Source organism: Chenopodium quinoa, unplaced genomic scaffold, assembly GCF_001683475.1.
Source record: "Chenopodium quinoa cultivar QQ74 unplaced genomic scaffold, ASM168347v1, whole genome shotgun sequence".
Classification (NCBI taxonomy): Eukaryota; Viridiplantae; Streptophyta; class Magnoliopsida; order Caryophyllales; family Amaranthaceae; genus Chenopodium; species Chenopodium quinoa.
The window spans coordinates 2,120,687-2,142,301 of NW_018743669.1; the positions used below are offsets into that span (position 1 = coordinate 2,120,687).

Below are 21,615 nucleotides of genomic sequence, written 5' to 3' on the forward strand. Positions count from 1 at the left end.
GAGTTTAATTTAAGGACATATGATGGCCATGTTAAAAAAATAAAAAAACATGATGGCAAACATCTTTGATATTAGGGGTGAGCAAAAAATCAGGGTACCCTGATTAGGAACAGAAACACATTCGGAATTGTTGGTTTTGGAATCAAAAGTTATACTAGAGGTTTCGGTTCCTGGTAATGAAATGGAGAACCCGTTGCAATAGGTTACATTTAAGGATTTCAAATTTTTGGAACTGAATCCTGTAGGATACCATGTAACCTAATATAAGTACCACTTTATCATATATCAATTCAAGGCTAATTTTTACTAAAATAAAATAAAAATAATAGTTATAAATTTATGTATCAAATTTGCTAAACAACTATTTTTGATTTGTAGTAATTTCGAGTTATAAGACCATTCAACTTTAAAAAGTATAATAATAATAATAATAATAATAATAATAATAATAAATTTGCAAAAAGTACAAAGTATATAAAAAGCCGGATTAGTTTCGGTTCTGGTTCTCATTATTCAGGAACCTGTTCAACAGGTTCCGAGTGAACAGGTTCCGGTTTCAAGAATTTGAACAGGTAAATGTTTATGTTCACCCATTTAGATATCACGAGAGATTAGACCTAATGCATATATGTAATGTTTGAAATGCTGAGAGTGTTGAACTTGATTGAGTGCATTTGATGATGTTTATCATAATGTATTATAAATATGACGATGAGGATGTTGGATTGCGTGAGTTATTGGATGTGCAATTTTGTTTTGTTTTTTTTTTTTTTAGGATAATCGTTGGATTTGCATACACCAATCATGTCATATTATGGCTAAAACTGGCTATTTATAGGATTTTGTTATTGCAAAATGTTGGGTGTCAAAGTGATGTACAATATCTATGCATTACTCTTGGTACGAACTATCAAGTGAATGACAGAGTTAGTTCATAGCATAACATAAGTTGGAACCTCTTGATGATTTGTTAATCAGTTTTGTTAATGGTAATGTTAATTAGGAATATTTAAAATATTATATACTTAATAATTTACCAAATATATATAGATTTTTAGAGATCACAATCATACATCTGTTAGAGGCATCAAGATCAAAATTAATTGTGAAATAGATAATGTTACCTGAAGAGTGAAGACACTTTTGAGTTGCATTACACACCCTAACATTGATGATACCCACATGATTAAACACAGAAGACCACTTAAATTTAAAAAATATAGTAATGAAGTCACTAAGCATAATCACACATGACAGTATGCCACAACCAACCCAAAGTAGAAATGAGCGCGTGTATAAAAACGCGAGTGGTGAAACTTCCAAAAAATAACCCGTATAAGAAGGAAGAATAGCTAAACAAAACAACTCACGTTGTTCAATATCCAAACTCCCACGCTCATTTGACAAGGCGGTGACATTCACTCTCTCACGCTCCACTCACCTGACGCCGTCTCTCTCGTCGGCCGTCAAATTAGCCTCTCTCTCTCTCTTCTTGTGATTGGACAAAAATTCTTTTTCATTTTTTAAAAATCTAATAAACTTTGTATTTACAGAGAGAGAAAAACACAGAAACACCGGTAAAAAAAAGAAAAAATCCAGCGAAGAAGAGAGAGAAAAGATTTGTATTCACTTTCGACTTTCGTGGCTTTGTTAGAGATTAGAGAGAGAGAGAAGAGAGTGTGATAATATTACCAATTTTCTCTCTCCTCAATTTAGGAACTTCTTAATTTTGAATCGAAAGAGGGAACGATCTAGGGTTTCATTTCCTTTTCTTAATTTTAAATTCAGGTTTCAAATTAGGGATTTTAGTCATGTTTAATTATCTCAGCGATCTCAACAATTAGGTTTTCATTTTTTGAATTTTAATAATTTGTGTTTAATTTTTTTGGGTTTGAAATCGGGGAGAAGATGGAGGTAGATTCGTCTTCATCAATGGAGAACGATCAAGATCCTTCTTCAACTCAAACCAATAACAGTAACTCTCCATCTCCGCCACCTTCGTCTTCTTCTTCGGCTTCTGCTTCGGTTTCTCAAACGACGCCGTCTTCGTCTTCTCCAATGGAGAAAGATGGACAACAGCAACAGCAACAACAACAGCAAGTACAGGGACAAGGGCAGATAGTTGGGCCTCGGTGTGCGCCGAGTTACACGGTGGTGAATGCGATAATTGAAAAGAAAGAGGATGGGGCTGGTCCACGGTGCGGACATACTTTGACGGCGGTTCCGGCGGTTGGGGAAGAAGGTAGTCCAGGTTATATTGGGCCGAGGTTGATCCTTTTTGGTGGTGCTACTGCTCTTGAAGGAAATTCTGCTGCTGCTGGAACTCCTTCTTCTGCTGGAAGTGCTGGCATCAGTATGCTTCTTTCTTTCTTTCTATTTTTGCAAAATTTATTTTTATTTTTCCTTTCTTTTTTAATGTATTATAATTGTAGTATATGGTTTGCTTGGGTTATACTGTTAGATTAAAGTTAGGGTTGCTGCAAGCTAGCAGATGTGAACTTGTTGAGTTGTTAGTTATTCAACATTTCGACTTTACGCCTTTCCGGATATAGAAAAAATTAAAAGATTAAGTAGTGGTTAGGGGTTGATTCTCGGGTTATTCTGGTTTAAAGAAGTTGATTTGGATGTTGATGATTTAGAATTTATTGTAGATCATCATTTCTATCAATTTCTGAAGCCGAGGAGCCTGTAACAACCATTACACTGTTTTTCCTAATAATAGAACAATGATGGTGTTTAAAGTAGATAGGATTTCTAGACCATTGTTGTTTTTTTTTTTCAGGAATGGGTACTAGTTAAAGTCATTTTCCAGCACATACTGTTTTTGATCTTGGAATAGAAAGATTAAGAGGTTCAATTGGAAAATAGGACATCATCATTTTTTTGTGTCATTTGTTGTTTTACTTTCAAAAGTCGTGTTCTTGTGAGTCTATTGTGATTGAAACTATGCCTCTTTGCGTTGCAGGGCTGGCGGGAGCTACAGCGGATATTCATTGTTACGACGTGTTAACCAATAAATGGTCTAGGTAATAGGAGTTTTTCTTGGATTTTTAATCAAGAATGCAGTCTTATATTAATGTTTGGGTTAATTGTGACCAAATTATGGGATATTATGAAGTGATGAAAGAGCTCATACCTGAGCAAAATCTCACGTATTTGTGTGTTTTAACGTCCAGGATTACTCCCATTGGAGAGCCTCCTACACCTAGGGCAGCTCATGTTGCTACAGCTGTTGGCACAATGGTGGTTATACAGGTAGGTGATTATTTACACCTTGTACCTGTGGCCATGACATACTTTGTCCTTCTCATTATTGACTGCTGCCACCTATAATTTTGTGTAGGGTGGTATTGGTCCTGCTGGTTTATCTGCTGAGGACCTACATGTTCTTGATCTTACCCAACAAAGGCCACGTTGGCATAGGTTTGGTGTCTAAAATGACGACTTCATTTATTATTTAGTTTCTGTAGATTGTTTAGCTAAGGTATATCTGTGAGACTGTGACTAACTTAGAAGTTTTGACTAGGGTGGTGGTTCAAGGTCCTGGACCTGGGCCACGTTACGGACATGTCATGGCCCTTGTGGGACAAAGATATCTTATGTGCATTGGCGGGAATGATGGTGAGTGTTTTTTTTTTAATTTTTATTTCCCCCCTTTCCCCTCCCACGATCCTTTTTCTCAATATGACACTTTTATAGTGTTTTTTGTGCTCTTACCTGCCACTCATGCAACACAAAATATTGACTTGGTGTAGGGAAGCGACCATTGGCTGATGTGTGGGCATTAGATACTGCAGCAAAACCATACGAGTGGAGGAAATTGGAACCTGAAGGTGAAGGTCCACCTCCATGCATGTAAGATCAATCTTCTACCTACCCCCCCCCCCCCCCCCCTTTTTTTATGTCAAAGCTACTTAGCTTCTTTTACGAGGGTGTGACCCCCTTGATAACTATCAACAGGAACTAATTAGCATGGTTTGATTCTTTGTAATTGTACTCTGTTATATTTATACATAGTTTTGCTTGCAAGTTGACTTTTTTCCCTTCTCGTTTGGGTACTTGAGGGGGTGGGCTGGAAGGCAATATGTTTATCACCTATTCATTTCCTTTTTATTTGGGGGTAAGAGGATGAGTTTGGGATGAGTTTTGGTTTACAGAAGTCAGCGTAAACTGGCAATCTTCGTTAGAGTGAATAAGATAGTTTGGGAAGCTCAAACTAGAATCCTCTATGCCACTGTTAAAGTAATATAACCTTCTTAATCCTCCTGGAAGTGTAACCTTTCATTCATGATAGTAGAGATTATTAACATTTAACACCCATTCTATAATGAATCTGACACCAGGTGCTGCTTTTGGGATGGCAAAAGTTGCCTACAGCTGTTGTGCTGAAGCCAAAACACTTACATTTTCGCAATTTGATTTTTAGAAAAGTTATGGTATGTGGGCAGTGAGGGGTATGCTATTGCCTAGAAAAGAAAATACTATCCACATTGTCCTGTAATTAAGGCCTTGACTGCTTAAGCCAAAGATAATGCTTTGGGCCTGATTTTTCTGAAATGTTTAAGAAAGATACAGTGGTTCAATAATGAAGGATGGCAAGATCCGCTTGATGACTGACTGTCAACAAGAACTGGCCTCCGTTGCGGCAGTTGTTGATTCCTGACAAATGGGCTCTGTTATTGATATGGATAATGGTGCTTTGAAGATGATTCTCTTCTTTCTTTTGGTAACTTGATGAGGGGGTATGATGGTACTAACAATTCTGATGAGGGGGTATGATGGTATTTATATGCTTATCCCTAACCCTTAATTTAATTATATGGAGAAATGGGGGTAGTTAGCCACTTAGCCCTTAATACTCACAGTTTCCCGGAAGTTAGCAAATGAGATGGTTTGGGAACTGGGATGTTCAAACTGGAGTCCTGTATGTGTATGGTTGGTGCATCAGTCTCCCGCTAGTAACCTTCCTATCACTGTGTCAAAGACCATTTAAGTTTGTCCTTATCTTAGCAAAACCGGAATGTAGAGTAATTTGCAGTTGTGTTGGAGTTAGAATACTTGCAATTGTGTGAATTGATCTCCATAAGGGTTATGGGTGGATTTTCTAGGAAATCTTGCATTGTGAGGGTAAGAAGAAAGATGCTATCTATACCGTGCTGTATTTATGGGTTGAATTGTTCAGGCAAAGTGAATTTTTTAGGGCTGATTTTAAAAAGGTTGATGCCAGAGCACAGGTTACGACCTATCTATTAACAGACTATTTTGCCCAAAAAAAGTTAGTCTTTTTGCGTAACAATCATTAGTAGTAAAATTTATTGGGAATGAATTAGTATCTTTAGATGCACATAGTGAGCCTGTATCATTTGTATGGCTCGCATTGAATTTGTTTGAGAAGGTACACAAGGGTATGTTCTTGAGGCAAAAGACGAGAGCCGTACAAGTCAAATGCATTTTAGATTCGGCTTCAAGAGAGAGAGAGAGAGAGAGAGATGGGGGGGGGTAGTGAGTTTACTGGCAAATCTTATATGAAGATGCAACTAGCTGAAAATACTTACTTTAAGGTGCATTGGTTGAGCTCTTTAGATAACCTGAGGTGCAATTTCACAACCTGTTGACAATGACCAGCCCTTGGTGGATACTTTGATAAAGAATATGTGAAACAATTTTCTTTTCTCTTACGGTTCCGATTTGATGTCTTGCTTTTTAATATGATATCAAGTTGTACTAATCTATTGTTGTCTAGCAGTTAGGACCGTGCCTTCCATTTTGTCATTTTTGGGTTAGGTGTCACACTTAGAAAATTGAAAGAATGTGCATCCTGAGTCCACATGCATTGTGTTTTTAACAAATTGAGTCGGCTATTTTAAACTTGGGCGTGCTACAGATGCGGTGTACAATGCATAGCTGAAGCAAGCAATGTCTTCACTTCATCATTTATTTGAAATCACCACCTTTTGAATTTTATACAGAGTTTTTGAATGATGTTAGACTTAATATGTACTGTCTTGCCATTGCGTGATTTATCTATTAAGTCTTGCCAACTTTCCATCACGTCTTTGTCTGTGTTTCCGGGTTTACTTGCTTGACTTACTTCCTCTGTGCTATTGCTTAGGTATGCTACTGCCAGTGCACGTTCTGATGGTCTTCTTCTACTCTGTGGAGGGAGGGATGCGAACAGTGTGGTAAGTTTAAAATTTGAGTTTTAACTTTTTTTTCGTCTTGACTTTTCATAAATAGAAAAGAGTTTAAATATTGAATAGAAAGCAACCATTAGTATAAGGTATAACATTATAGTGAGAATGGTTCTTAAGTTGGCTAAATATATTTCATTAACCAAAGAGGACAATAAAATGGGGTAAACTGAAAAAGAAAAGTAAAAGGATTTTTTGTTGACAAATGATGCAATATTGGAAATGTACTTCTTGCTTATTACTTCATGTCCTTTACTGTTGTTTCTCTTGAACAATTTCAGCTGTATATATGGCAGATTTTTCTTCTCTCTCTCTCTCTCTCTCTCTCTCTCTCTCTCTCTCTCTCTCTTAAAACTACCCACATCATTTTGGGACTAAGGATTTGTTGTTGTTGTATACTCTGTACCTACGTAAATCAAAATTGGATTTTGGGAAGTTGTTCTTTCTCCATGACCTCACCTTCAACAATTTTGAAACTTTCACAACGTGGATGCATTCAAGAAGCTGTTAAGTATGGGATTGTTTGAGCCTGCATTCTAAACTGCTTATAGTTGCATGAATGTTCTGTCTGGTGGTAGAAAGAACTAGAAGTGCTGCAGTCTTGTTAAATTTAGAATGCCACTACTGCTGTTGTCACTCTTTCTGTTCTTTGGAATGCTTTGTGTCGTGACTTCTTTTACTTGTTAGGCAACTTGCAAAACCTTTTGATATATATGGCTACATTTTCATTTTTATGCTATAATTTTGTTGTGCTTGTTTTTTTTTTTTTGAAGCCGTTGGCAAGTGCATATGGACTTGCTAAGCATAGAGATGGTCGGTGGGAATGGGCAATTGCTCCTGGTGTTTCACCATCCCCTAGATATCAGCATGCTGCGGTGTGTTTCATTGCCATCTCATTTCAGATTTGTTGTCATCTTTAATTTTTATTTTTTATCGTTTATTTATTTTTGTATATTTTTTTAATCAAACAGCCACTAAAATTTATTGTACATATAGGTTTTTGTGAATGCACGACTGCATGTGTCTGGAGGTGCACTTGGTGGGGGGCGTATGGTGGAAGATTCATCCAGTGTGGCAGGTACATGTTATTTTATCTACTATTCTTGAGATTGCTTTGTTACTGCTGTGTGGGCCTTCGTTATTATTCTAGACCATACTCTGATTGTATATATTTAAGTTGGTCCTACAAGTTGATATTCTGATTTAAAGGGTAATATTGCAATACTGTTTCTACCCTAGGAGTAAATAAATATATTGTGTAATAATTTTTTAAGTTGACAACTGTGAATTGATCTATTTATCGACATATACATCTTGATATATATATATATATCCTTGACAGTTCTGCTCCTCCTTAAGTACTCTCTAGATTTTCTGCCATCTACATGGTACTGGATTTGTCTCGTTTCTTTTTCTTTGTAAATGTTGCTTCTTTGTCTCTCTTAACTTTTAGCCGCTATTGCAGTGTTGGATACAGCAGCAGGCGTTTGGTGTGATACAAAGTCAGTAGTTACTAGTCCAAGAACTGGTCGGTATAGTGCTGATGCAGCCGGTGGAGATGCTTCTGTTGAGTTAACAAGGCGGTGCAGGCATGCTGCTGCTGCAGTTGGTGACCTAATTTTTATTTATGGTGGTCTACGTGGTGGTATGATAGCTTAGTTTCTATGATGTTTTTTTTTTTACACTGCTGAAATTAGCACCAAATCAATTGTATTTGTATCCTTATGAGTTATGACTACTATAATTATGAAGTTTTCCTACTGGTTTCCATCTCTCTGTTTTCTTGTTTGATGTGTTATTTTCTTTGGTCAACTTTTAAATCTTGTATCTTTATAGGTTGAATGACGTAGTCCTATTTTTGTTTTAGGTGTGCTACTTGATGACTTACTTGTTGCTGAAGATCTTGCTGCTGCGGAAACCACAAGTGCTGCTTCACATGCTGCAGCTGCAGCTGCTGCTTCCAATTCACCACCAGGAAGATTACCTGGAAGGTATGGTTTTGCCGATGACAGATTACGGGAGAATGATCCTGAATCAGTGGCAGATGGTGCAGTTGTGCTGGGTAGTCCTGTTGCCCCCCCAGTAAATGGTGACATGTATACAGATATAAACCATGAAAATGCCATGTTGCAGGGAAGCCGGTGAGCTAATGTCAAATTTATAGACTGACTGGCTTGAGTTTAAGCTGTAAGATGGCCACTTAATATTTGTAAATTTAAGAGACTTACTGACACTAAGTATTTGCAGGAGGCTCAGCAAAGGAGTTGAGTATTTGGTTGAAGCTTCTGCAGCCGAAGCAGAGGCTATCAGTGCTACATTGGCTGCTGCTAAAGCACGTCAGGTTAATGGTGAAGTAGAACTCCCAGATAGGGGTGATCGTGGTGCTGAGGCGACACCTAGTGGAAAACCTATACCAACTATGATCAAGCCAGACTCTTCTGTACCAATTAGTACCCCTCCCCCAGGGGTCAGGCTCCATCATAGAGCTGTGAGTTTTTCATTCCCAATCTTGCTCAAGTGTTTCAATGGTTATTCATGGTTCTTTTTTCATGCTTAAAAGAGAAATTAATTACTTGATAATATCTCCTGTCTTTATGAAGATACTGATTTTGCTTTTCTGTAGATACCTTCCTTTGTTAGTTGTCAAATTTCCCATTCCCTATGGAACCTGAGTTTACAAATAATAGCTTATATAAGTAGGGCCATTTCTGTTTTTTTCCCTCCATCTAATTTAATTTGTGGCATTTCTGAAAATGTAAGCATAAACCATTGCTATGTTGTTAAATCTTTCATCTTTCTCGACATCCTGAATTAATATACGACTATTGGTTCTGGTTAGAAGGAGTATGTTTTGAACTGAGAAATGGTGCTTTAATGACCCTGAGCTTTCTGCTTGCAATATGCACGAATCAGTGCTGAATAACCTCTTTTTGTTTTTAGGTAGTTGTAGCTGCAGAGACTGGCGGTGCTTTGGGTGGCATGGTTAGACAGCTATCTATTGATCAGTTTGAGAATGAAGGCAGGCGTGTTAGCTATGGGACGCCAGAGAATGCTACTGCGGCAAGGAAATTACTTGATAGGCAAATGTCGATCAACAGTGTTCCAAAAAAGGTATATGAATTACTCTCTGTTCTAATTTCATAAAAATGCATATAAAATAAAGAGTTGATTTCTGAAAGTCCCACAGAGCCTGCAAGCTTTTTAATAAAGAAGCAGTGAAATCAGAGCAATTATTGAGTCCATGAGACTTTTTTTTTTTTTTTTTTTTTAAATCCCAGAACTTGTTTAAGTTTTAAATTCATGCATGCCCTGCTTACTTATGACATGCATTCATTTAGTAAATCCGGATCCATCTTAAACTGCTTTTATATAGTGTGATTAACGGAGTGCTCATTGTGTCTGAGTCTCTTTAGTAAGCTTTTATGAAATGCTAGACACATTTGTAGAATTAAGAGCAAGATGTGCAAGACACATTTGCTAGAAATAAGGAAAAGATGTGTTTTTAGTACATGAGTCCTTAACACATTCTGGCCTTTTAATCTCCATCATAACCCTGGTTTTTATATTTTGACTCCCATTTGACCTCACATGCAACACATTATATTTCTACTAATAAATTTTCACTGCTTCGTGTTTGCCTTCATATGTCAATACTATTCTTCCCTAGATGATACAAATATATTTTCATAGCACATGCCACTTTCAAAGGTAGTATTACGAGGCCATCAGGAGAATATATTGCTTTTATCTTAAAAACAATGTATATGATGTTTAGCCTATAAGGGATAAGCCATGAACCTTGTATTCTGTTGTAAGGTTTGTGATGTTTGTCTTGTTACACAAAAGATAAACAATAAGCATGTATATATTGTTTTTTGTGTGAGTCTGGCTTTGATTATGTGTATAGAAAATGCGAATTTAGCTTAAATGCTTCAGTAAGCCCAATTTTATTACTCCCTAGCTCCTATACCTAACTCCCTACGGCCATTAGTACTCTTTGGAATTGATTGTCATGTAGGTGTGTGCTGATTTTGTCTGATGTTAATTATGTTAGCCGAATTTCAGCTTTCTGGTTGTGTTCATTTTTCTTGATTTTATGGTCATCTGTCTGATCTCTCTTTCTTTCAGGTTGTAGCACATCTACTTAAACCTCGAGGGTGGAAACCTCCAGTCCGCCGACAGTTTTTCTTGGACTGCAATGACATAGCGGATCTATGTGACAGTGCAGAACGAATATTTGCTAGTGAACCGAGTGTCCTTCAACTTAGAGCTCCTATAAAAATCTTTGGTGATTTGCATGGACAGTTTGGGGATCTTATGCGACTTTTTGATGAATATGGTTCTCCATCAACAGCTGGGGATATAGCGTAAGTGTTAATGTTGTACTTCCTCCGTTTCTTTTTATATGCATAACTTTTTAAATAAGGAAGTTTCAAATTAGATGCATCACTTTCCTTTTTAGTTAATAAATTATCTCTATCTCTCACATATCACACGAGTCCCCTTTTTTCTTTCTCTCTCTCTCTCATCTCCAAAATTTGCCTAGGAGTTCGTGTTTATACAAATGATGCATCTAAAAAAAACGGAGGAAGTAGTTTATTTTCAATTTAGCTGAATAATCTGTATCTTAGTTTTATCTATGTTCGGCTGTTTAGCAGTCTAAAAGATGGAGTTTGAAAATGTGTTTGCAATATATCTTAGTCTTGAGTTTCTGAAAAAAACTTCTGTTTACTTCCTAATAGGCCAATCCTTTTATTTATTTATTTTTATATTTTTTTTATTGAAGTGGGATGTGGAGTGAGGGAGATGGAAGGTCCTTCAGAATTCTATGGTTGTGGTTGCTAAAGATCTTGTCTACAACATTCCTTTATTTCTTGCCATGCAATAACTGACTTCAGATTCAGTAGAGCTTTAGGGTTCGCATTTTTTTGCCTTATAATTGGTCTTAAAAAATGCTGATGCAAATGATGCATAGTTTTTATAGAAACTTGTTTGGTTTATAAACGAGAGGTTTGCTTTGAATCGTTGGTGTAGTTTATTGGTTTTGTATGTGATTTTTCTGTGTCATGTACTGGGATTTATCATTCATGTGCTGATTATGCTTCTTTATATAATGTCAGATACATAGATTATCTCTTCTTAGGTGACTACGTAGACCGGGGACAGCATAGCTTGGAAACTATTACACTCCTACTTTCATTGAAGGTGCAACCTCTTTCTCTCTCTCTTTTCCCCCTTTTGGTGGGGAACAGGGGACGAAAAATGTGTTTATCTAATATTTGCCGTCTTTTGTCATTATATTTATTAGGTTGAGTATCCTCAAAATGTATTTATCTAATATTTGCCGTCTTTTGTCATTATTTTTATTAGGTTGAGTATCCTCAAAATGTACATTTAATTCGAGGTAATCATGAAGCAGCTGATATCAATGCTCTTTTTGGCTTCAGAATTGAGTGCATTGAGCGCATGGTAAGCCCTTAGTGCATATGGAACATTAAAATTTTGTATAATGTCTATTTACTAGAATTTCAGGTTTTATAATATATACGTACGCATTGAATAGGGTGAAAGAGATGGTATCTGGGCATGGCATCGGTTCAACAGATTATTCAATTGGCTTCCTTTGGCAGCTCTTATTGAGAAGAAAATTATATGTATGCATGGTGGCATTGGACGATCAATTAATCATGTAGAACAGATTGAGAACATTCAACGCCCTATTACAATGGAAGCTGGTTCAATTGTTCTGATGGATTTGTTATGGTTAGGCGCACCTATCCAAGTAGATGATCAGTTTGATTCTTGGGTCTATGTTTAGCCAGGAATGATTATGATAAAATGAATTTTTGCAGGTCGGATCCAACAGAAAATGACAGCGTGGAGGGTTTGCGTCCGAATGCCAGAGGTCCTGGTCTAGTCACATTTGGGGTGAGTAATTTTGTGTAATCTGTTTGAGTAGATCTTCAATGTTGGTTAGCGAATTTTGTTGCTTGGTTCAATTCTTTTAACTTTAAAACAATACTCCCTCTACTTTATTCTGTCCTAGTCTCCTCATTTCATGTATATTGGTGGGAAAGGCATAGGGTGGTTACTTGTATTTAAAATTTTAAATGTGTCATAGCTGGTCAGGTGCACGGAAACATGCAGTTTTCTTTCCATTTTTAGATGCTGTCATTCAGAGTCATGGTCACATTGAATTTTGTTCCTATCTGTTAATGCTTTGATAGATATCTGCCTTTATCTTGTTAATTTTTTGCTGGTTTCCACCATGGATAGGTACTCAACATTAATAATCACCATTTCATCTTAACATATGGGATCACTCATGGTTGTTTAAATGTTTTTGCTGCATTAGCAGTTGTAAATGTTGAAACATATGTGCAGGTTTTGTAGTGAATTTAGCATTTATCGCAAAATAATTGGGTTAAATGAACAAGATTAGTGCTCATGTTAGTCTTATCATTTGTTTTTTTTTTCCTCGTATGTTAGATTTGTTTCCAGTGCATTTGAAGCATTGTGTTTGATGTAAGATTTTTGTCAATGGTTTTGTTAATTTTGATGATTACTTCCTCTGTCCCAATTTAATCCCTGTAATTTATCTTTGTCAATGGTTTTTTATTTTTATTTTTATTTTTTATTTTTTTCTCGTGTGAGAATAAAGCATCAGATCATGACATAAAATTCTATGATCTAAAAATTGTGGCTTTATCATGCTATTTTTTGCCTGATTATAGCTTGTCTGTGACCTTAGATCTGTACAGTGTTTGAGGTGTGGGTGTTCTCATTTTGCAGCCTGATCGTGTCATGGAATTTTGTAACAACAATGATCTTCAGTTGATTGTACGTGCACACGAATGTGTTATGGATGGTTTTGAGCGGTTTGCTCAAGGGCATTTAATTACTTTATTTTCAGCTACCAACTATTGTGGTAAGTTCAAGTCCCCACTTTTTCGCGTCATATTGTGAGCCTTGCTAAGTTTATTTTCTGACATTAAACTAGTCTGCTGAAAGCTTCATTTTTTTTTTCTCTTCTTAGGTACTGCAAATAACGCAGGAGCTATCTTGGTATTAGGAAGGGATCTAGTAGTGGTTCCAAAACTTATTCATCCCCTGCCTCCAGCAATTTCATCACCGGAGACATCTCCGGATCGACATATTGAGGATACTTGGATGCAGGTTTGGTGATTTTGTTCAATTTCCCGTTGTAGATATCTACAGTTAGTTTCTTCTCTTGGAATTCATTCTCATTTTTTGATGGCTGCAGGAGCTTAATGCTAACCGACCGCCGACACCAACTAGAGGCCGTCCTCAAGTTGCAAATGATCGGGGTTCTCTTGCTTGGATCTAATTGGAGTGTAATGGTTTGCCACTCATATTGGATCTTGCTTCCACCCGGGGGTTTTGGCATTTGGTATCGCAGGATGCTGTATATAGAATGTCCTGAACTCAATTTAAGCCATGAGAATTTTGAAGACCCTCTTGGGATAACCACACGTTCGGAGGTCTTCAATTGATGATGGATGTATGGATCTCAGTGCGAATGGGAGTTCACTCATCTCAGTGGGATGTGCTATAAGAATTGCCAGCATGGGTATCCTAGGGAGTTGGCCCGTGTACATTTTGATCAAAATATGCTGGTGGAAAGTCCAGAGTCTGGGTTATTTCTTTAGTCAGGTCGATAGTTTTGGGTATTCTTCTGATTAGTTTTCTATTTTTTTTTATTTTTTTTTTTTTTTTTGTTTTTTGGTCATCGATTAGGGTGTATTTGTCACACAAGTTGGGTGTATGCTATTGGTGAGGTAACATTATATCAAATCCATGGTGAGATGTCCTTGTATAATAGAGGTATTGTTTGTAATTTTGTGTTCATTTTTCTGTGTAACTTAAATTTTTTTTATCAAGAGGTATGAAAGTTTTTTGCCTAGCAAGTGCTCCATGCAAAAACAGATGTTGCCCTCTTATACATTTAAGGCATCCCTGTTGGCCCCAATTGTTTTTATAAGCTATTAAAAGAAAAAGAAATTCTTCCTCGAGAGTTGAGTCCATAACAATCATGTTTTAGGGTTGAAGAATTTAAGAATGACCAATGTAATTTATTTTGAAGCTCAGATTAGGGTAAAAAAAAAATAGTACTATCAGTTAAGGCAATCAATTCAGCCTTAAGCTGTAGGATTGATGCCAACAGGGATGTCAAGAATTTGATACCGGTAGACTTGCAGTAGCCGATAGCCCGATAGGATAAGCAGGTATGACATGCCAGTTTTGGAGCTTCGGAGTGGGGAAGAAATACAGACAGATACTTCTTATTCGGAGACGTGTGACCTCATCATTCTGTTTGAATTTTGCAATCTTATTAAGTTACAATGATTCTTTTTCCAAGCAAACAAAAAGTAATAATATATGCAATTATGTAATTACTCTGTACAAGGTTGCAAAGATCAAATAAATGGATAATCTAACTTGTGCTGCCATACATCAGTAACACATTGTATCATCGTAGATTCTCTGTTCCCTACAGAATAGGCGACAAATCACAACTACACTACTACGCTATACCTGGTCAGAGCTCAAACGAATCTACAGAACTGAGTTTAACTTAAACCATATCAATCATCTGCTCAACAGAAAGGAATGGATACTCTACAAAGCTCTACCAAGGGCATGGTGGGTGAATACAAATTATAGCCTATAAATCCTGTACTTAGAAAAGCCTTTCAGGAGAGTAACTTTCATCCCAAGCAAAGTAGCTTTCATTCCAGGTGACACATTAACCTCGTTTTACTGGCCTCTGAACATAAGATTTGTTTGGATCTTCTGTTTTAAGCTTTGGTGGCCGAATCTCACCCTTTTTTCCCTGCATAGCCAGTAATGTAAACATATTGCATATGTAAAAACATCCATCTCATACCACAGCTATAATAAATAATATAATTCGTAGATTATTGTTATTTATTTAAAATAACATTGTTTACCTTCTTTCCACTTTTCATAAAATCTCTCCAACTAGAAACCTGCAGAAGAAAGCAGAGAGGATAATCAATCATCAGCAGGTATGTCACACTTGACGTTTTCCAGGCCATCCCAAATATTATAGAAAACTAACAAGATAAAATCTTATCATCAACTGATTCAGTGAGAAGATAAAAATTTGAATATAATGGCATGTAGCAACCCAATCCAGTAAACTAGATTTGAAAAACAAAGAGCAGTTGATTTGGTGTGAATAATAATAGTGAACTCTAATTAGCTATAAATAATTGGCATGACATAGTAATTTGGTTTACAAGAACTATTGAAGATATCTAAACAAAACACAGAGATAGGAGAAAGGAAAATAGCCAAACCCTTGTTTCTCTTGTTCCTTCCCACTGCTCCTCATGCTCACGTTTCCTTTTCCAAACGTCCTTTTGTTCCTCTTCATCCTTCTTCAGCCTGCCCTCCTCCTCAGATATCTAGCAATGGCAGAGAGGGGATAAGCATGATAGTGTGAAGAACAAACAAGTTGAGACAATTAAAATAATTTTTGTTTGAAAATTACCCTCATAGCCATTTTTCTCCTCCTCCATTCTTGCTCAGTTAGAATCTCTCTTACTTTCAATTTCAGCTGTTGCTTAAACTCCTCTGACTGCTCGTATTCTTTATCAAATTTCTGTCAATATATAGCATATTTCTAAGTAGCTCAAACATTAAGAGTAAATGTAAAATATACAAAAACCAAATATAGAAAATTGTAGATATGGGCCCTATAAACCTTAGGTAAGGTGGCCAGACACCTATAAGTATTGTATACGTAGAAAAATCAATTATGAACAATATAAGACACTACCACTCAAGGTCCCTTCTCTTTGTGTACATTATCATACTTACCCCTAGTTCCATATTAATTATTAAATCAAGCAAAAACTGACAAAAAAAATCAGTGGACGTTTTCAACAAATAAGGCCTGAACACAAAGACTGGCATAATAACACCTCATATTTTTATCAACCCCCTATTTATGGCAATAACGGGTAGCGTGTTGGCTCACCTTCGGCCTAGGCCAAGACAAGGCAAGGCAAGGCAAGGCATCTTAACTTAAGAAATGATTGTGAGGTAAGGCAAAAGAGACGAGTTACATGGTTCCAGGAATCAAATAGGCCTCCCAAGGTCTTTTGGAAACCTTAGGAAAGTAGGAAACACCACAATGCCTAACCTTTCCAGATACGAAAATGTTCTCTGGTTGCTAAATTTGAAGACTACAATACACAATGTTAGACCATTTTTGGAAATTTTGGGACATGGTGTCGAAAATTCTAGTAATGGTAAGGGATATTTTCAGGGTCATAAGATATTGATCAAAACCATATATGGTAACTAGTTAGTCACATAAAGACCCATGGTGGCATTGGATTAGTGACTGAATGCATAGATAAATAGATAGCTAGAGGCAAACACCCAAAGTGGATGGTTCCATGGGAATCATCTTGCCCTACTTTTCCAACTTCAAAAAAGTCAAAGTTGTCCAAAAAGAAGGCATCCACGCTTTTTGACAAATTTTGGGAAATTTTTAAGGAGTTAAAATGGATGTGGAGGGTGTCCCCAAGGTATATAAAAAAGTTTAAAAACTTAACATGCATACCAATAAGTGTACAAAGACCTAAAAATGAGTTTGGTACAAATATGGATAAACGGAAATATGTTGTAATGAATAGTTCCAAGCACCCAAAATTGATCAATTATATGCACTTAAGAGACAAAGTGGAAGGTTTCAACCACCCAATTAAATTCCTAGGATCTTGTGAGGTCCATGGAAATCATCTCTTCTTCTTTCTTTACTGGGCACAGTAAAGAACAAAAAAAAAAATTTCTAAAACTGAAGGTTGTTTCCCACACTTTTAGACCAAAGTTTCAGGGATAAAAAAATCAATAATTGAAGGAGGAGGGGGGTTGTGGACTTGTGGTGGAGTGTCCCATGGGTTCTTAAAAGCTGATTTCAAACTACAATAGACCTACTAATAAGTCTAGAAAGTCTGTCAAATGAGAATGATATAATGAAATTGACTGAAGTGCGCCTCTTTGAGTGAGCGCCCCCCCCCCCCCCCCCAAAAAAAAAAAAAAAAAAAAAAAAAAAATTCCTAGCACCGCAGCTTTTTATCTACATGGCCATTTATACCCTATATTTATCATATTTCACTTTAACCAAAATAGATAAATTAAAAATCGTCAAAAATAATCTTAATACCAAATTGCAATAGTAAGATATGTTACTCCCACAGAGATAAGTGCCAAACACATCAGTCTATTATGATTAAGGGCGTGTTCGGCGCTAGCTTTTAGGTAGCTTTTAGTGGTTTGACCAAGTCAAACCACTACTCAACAAAAAATGTGAGTGTTTGGCAAAGTAATGGTTCCAGTAGCTTTTAGTGGTGGAGGTAGCTTTTATTAAAAGCTAGGATTATTAGCTTTTGAAGTTAGAGGTAGCTTTTGAAGTAACTTTTGAAAATTTAATGTATAGTTTTAAAAATAAAATATTGATTCTTAAATGTAACAGCTAGTCAACCACTACTTTACCGAACAATCATACCTAAATTATCTTTTTTCACAGCTAACAGCTTGTTGACAGCTAACAGCTATCTCCACAGCTCACAGCTATCTCCACAGCTACAGCTACCTTCACAGCTATATTTTGCCGAACATGCTCTAAGACAAATATCTAGTTGCCCTTAACAAAAGAGGCTAGCATATGGCAAACTATGTATAAGAATTGAATGGGGAAATAATGATTCGAAGCATCCAACAAGTGATCCTTACGTACGCTTGCAGAAGGGGACAAAAGAGAGAGAAGCTAGAAAAGGTGCAGCAGCAACAGACCACAGCAGTGGCACAACAACAAGTCACAGCAGACACCATAGTGGAGCAGGGAGAGCAACTGCCAGCTGAGCACTAAAAGCCAATCAAGAAGAATCACCTTTGGGAATTATAATATATAATGAAAAAGAGTAGGCAGGCAATGTTTTGAGTGTAAATTGGAGAGTTGTGAGCTAAACTCGCAGTGGAGGTTGATGGGCTGAACCTATCACTTGTGTAAACCCTTTGTTTGTTAATGAAAGCTTCAATCTTTCCCTCTCATTTCTGTTTATTTGCTAGCATATTTTTGTGTGTGTGCTTCTGTATTTTGATTGAATTTCAGGGGCTGTAAGAGTTGAGAAGGAAGATTATGTCATTGAAATATATGATCGCAGAGCATTCGCGATTTTTACTCTAAATCAATGATTTCTTCAATTCTGGTGGTTACTATTACAAGTTCGAGAGAGAGGGTGGTGTTAAGATGAAATCGAAACTACATCTCGCTAATGTGATGCATGCAAATTAGAAGCAATGTAGCACCATCTAAACAACAATAAGATGTATCAAGGCTAAGAAGAAGCAGCAATAATTGTTTGTCATCTAAAACCAGCAACAAAACAATAGCATGCATGCATATGTACTATCAAATGCAAATGAAAGGAATTGCGAAACAAAAACCATCAAGTGAATTAGAGAAAAATGCCTTCAACTAGAAAAGATCGTCGAAGGAAAAGTCAAGTTAAAATGGCAAGTGTATTTACCTCATCAACAATAAATTTTATTTTTGAAGCAGTTTCTTTCTTCAACTTTTTCTTTCTCACTGATAGAAGTTCCTCTGCAATTCCAATGGAACAATTCAATCATTTGATCTTGATGAATGCAAAAAGAAGTCTGAATATTGATATCTCAAAGGAGATATAATACAAAAGGTGTGATACAGAAAAAAGAGCAAAGAAACATGTAGAAAAGAAAAAAAAAATTGAAACGCAACAAATGATGAATTAAGAGCCATATACTAACTCCAAAATTAACTTTGGCAAAGAGTCGCCACAAAAGTAAAAGCCACTATGTTGATGTCATAAATAAGCTGTTTGCTGACCTTTTGCAGATTTGACTTGGCTAAGTACATACTCTCTTTCCTGTGAATCAAGAAGTTGCTGTTGGGCTTTCGCTAATGCTGCACAAGTCAAAAGTCTTCACAGTCAAGAGCAAAATCAATGCTCTAAAAAAAGAAAGACACGTATTAGATTATAAGCTTAAGCTGTACCAGGAAGAAAAGTGAAAAGCTTTCTCTATCCTTCCCCCCTGCACAACTCTCCCCCCCCCCCCCCTTTCCCCACCCTCTTGCCTTGAGCATTGTAAACATCCACTGATCCACAGTATAAGATGATTAACTAATAATCCTCACATATGTCCATTACATTCCCACAAGGAACTTATCATATATATATATATAAAACAGTACTATGTTATTTTGACAAACCTCCAAATGCCTCTTTCGCTTGTGGATGCTTGCATTTGTCAGGGTGAACCATCAATGATAACTGCACATGCATGTCACACAATGAATGAGCATCTAATTATGGAAAATACAAGATTAACTAATCACTGTATAAAATAGATATTCCTAGTCTGTATTCTAAGCAAACCTTTCTATATTGCCTTTTCACATCTTCTACTGATGAATCAAACGGTAGGTTTAGATGCTCAAATGGATTCAACTTGAAGCACGAGAGAATCCTGTAGCCTTAACAGTGTAAGTCATTAGAGAAAAAAGAAACTGCTAAACACTATTTTATAATTCTTCCTGCTAAAGAGTATAAATTTGCAACAAGATCGAACACCAAAATCACCCCAGGCCAGCCAGCACATACTCTACAATTTACAGTATCTTTCCAGTAAAAAAACTTGGTCAAAGAACTACAAGCTGTAAATAAAATTCCAATTGTCCATGAATTGATATCATATCCTTCAGACCTTCACTCCAATTCTCTCAATGTCTACGGAAATGACAATATGACAAACATTTAAAGGTAAAGAGCTCAATTTCAACATATAACACAGTGTTTAACTGCACCTTTTTCAATCAACTAAAATTACTCATTGCATAAAACTAATATCAATAATTTCACAAAATGAAACAAATTAAATAAAAATCCTGCAATCCCTAGTTTCGGACTAATCTGGGGTCCCTCCCTAATGAACAACTCTACATCACCGCAATAAAGATTGCATCAAAAATAAGGAAACAATCTGTACCTTCCAATTAGACAAGCAATTCACCTGTTTTCATAAGCTATCACATGTATGATAACATCTAACTCCTTAATTCATCATAACAACCTATCACAATACAAATTATCATCCTCGAAACTTCGAAAAATCATAGAGTTCTTCAATTTAATTCCCATTTGCACAAACAAGAGGCACAAAGGGGTTAAACCCTAATCAATTTAATTTTTGAGCACCCAAATTGACCAAATTTAACTACTTTAATTCGTTTTTCATTGTTAAGAACTGAATTTTCTTCATTTTAAAATTGAACATAAACAAACATCAAATCAATCACAAACAAACAACCTAATACAATTAAAATCAACTAAATTTAAGTAATTAAATGAAAATTAAAAACTTCAATATCGCAAAAAATATATAAATTGAAAAGTAAAGAAAAAAAAAAAAGGAACCTGACAACTTCGTTATCTCTTTCAACTTCACCAACTTCGGCGAAGAATTCTTTGAGAAGAGCATCTTCATCTAAAACAGTTTCTCCCATATTCACTTTCTCTCTCTAAAATTTGGTTGATCGATACAACGAACAACAAACAAACATTCCGATTATGGGTTAGAGAGGATCCGACTTGAATAATTACTAACCTGTTAGGCCCAATCTATGTTTCTAACCTGTTAGGCCGTGACCTTTTTATAAAGCCCATTCAAATTAAATTTGATTTAACTCTTATACAACTTTATCTTATTGAAAAAAAAATTATTTGAACTTTTTTTTCGAGGAATTATTTGAGAACTTGTTGATCATATGCTAAACTTATTTTTCCTGACATAAGTGGAGAAAAGGTGTAAAAAGTAGAGTTATCAATTCGGGTAAACAGGTCGGGTTTGGGTCAGGTAAGAGTGAGTCGGGTCAACTCGGGTCGGGTCAATTTGGATTAATTCCATAACCTATGCGGGTCGGGTTTGGGTTGGGTCATGCTTGAGTCGGGTCACGTCGGGCCATACTTCTTATCGGATTTAGGTCGGGTTAATAACAGTTCAGATTACATTCAAGTCGGGTGAACAATAGGCCGGGTTTAATTTGGGTTAGGGTAATTATCGGGTCAAGTCGGGTTCAGTTCAAGACAATAATTTGCGGGTTAGAATCAGTTCGGGTCATTCTCGGGTTTGAGTCGGGTCCGGTTCAAGTTAATAATTTTGCGGATTATAATCAGGTCGGGTCATTTTCAAGTCAGGTCATTCTCGAGATCTGTCGGGTTCGGTTCAAGTCAATAATTTGCGGGTTATAATCAGGTTGGGTTATTTCCAAGTCAAGTCATTCTCGTATTCAAGTCGGGTTATGTTGAAGTCAATAATTTGCAGGTTA

The 21,615-nt window shown here is 36.4% G+C and overlaps 2 protein-coding genes across 2 annotated transcripts; one reads left to right on the forward strand and one right to left on the reverse strand.

Annotated features, from left to right (window-relative positions):
- Positions 1-1,535: 1,535 nt before the first annotated feature.
- Positions 1,536-14,119, forward strand: LOC110683562 (serine/threonine-protein phosphatase BSL3). Its single transcript, XM_021859966.1, has 21 exons — positions 1,536-2,353; positions 2,966-3,026; positions 3,177-3,255; positions 3,344-3,423; positions 3,527-3,621; positions 3,756-3,855; positions 6,113-6,182; positions 6,965-7,066; positions 7,188-7,269; positions 7,657-7,836; positions 8,059-8,332; positions 8,439-8,679; positions 9,132-9,302; positions 10,320-10,558; positions 11,312-11,396; positions 11,562-11,660; positions 11,755-11,954; positions 12,044-12,119; positions 12,984-13,119; positions 13,228-13,367; positions 13,456-14,119. Exons 1-21 carry the CDS (start codon positions 1,909-1,911, stop codon positions 13,537-13,539), a joined length of 3,039 nt encoding a protein of 1,012 aa, XP_021715658.1. The 5' UTR covers positions 1,536-1,908; the 3' UTR covers positions 13,540-14,119.
- A 458-nt stretch (positions 14,120-14,577) lies between these two features.
- On the reverse strand, positions 14,578-20,873 carry LOC110683563 (J domain-containing protein spf31-like). The gene is made up of 9 exons (XM_021859967.1): positions 20,705-20,873; positions 19,667-19,757; positions 19,501-19,561; positions 19,117-19,194; positions 18,779-18,852; positions 15,730-15,840; positions 15,536-15,643; positions 15,164-15,202; positions 14,578-15,045 (listed from the first exon to the last, which is right to left on the reverse strand). Exons 1-9 carry the CDS (start codon positions 20,791-20,793, stop codon positions 14,959-14,961), a joined length of 738 nt encoding a protein of 245 aa, XP_021715659.1. The 5' UTR covers positions 20,794-20,873; the 3' UTR covers positions 14,578-14,958.
- Between the last annotated feature and the right edge of the window lie 742 nt (positions 20,874-21,615).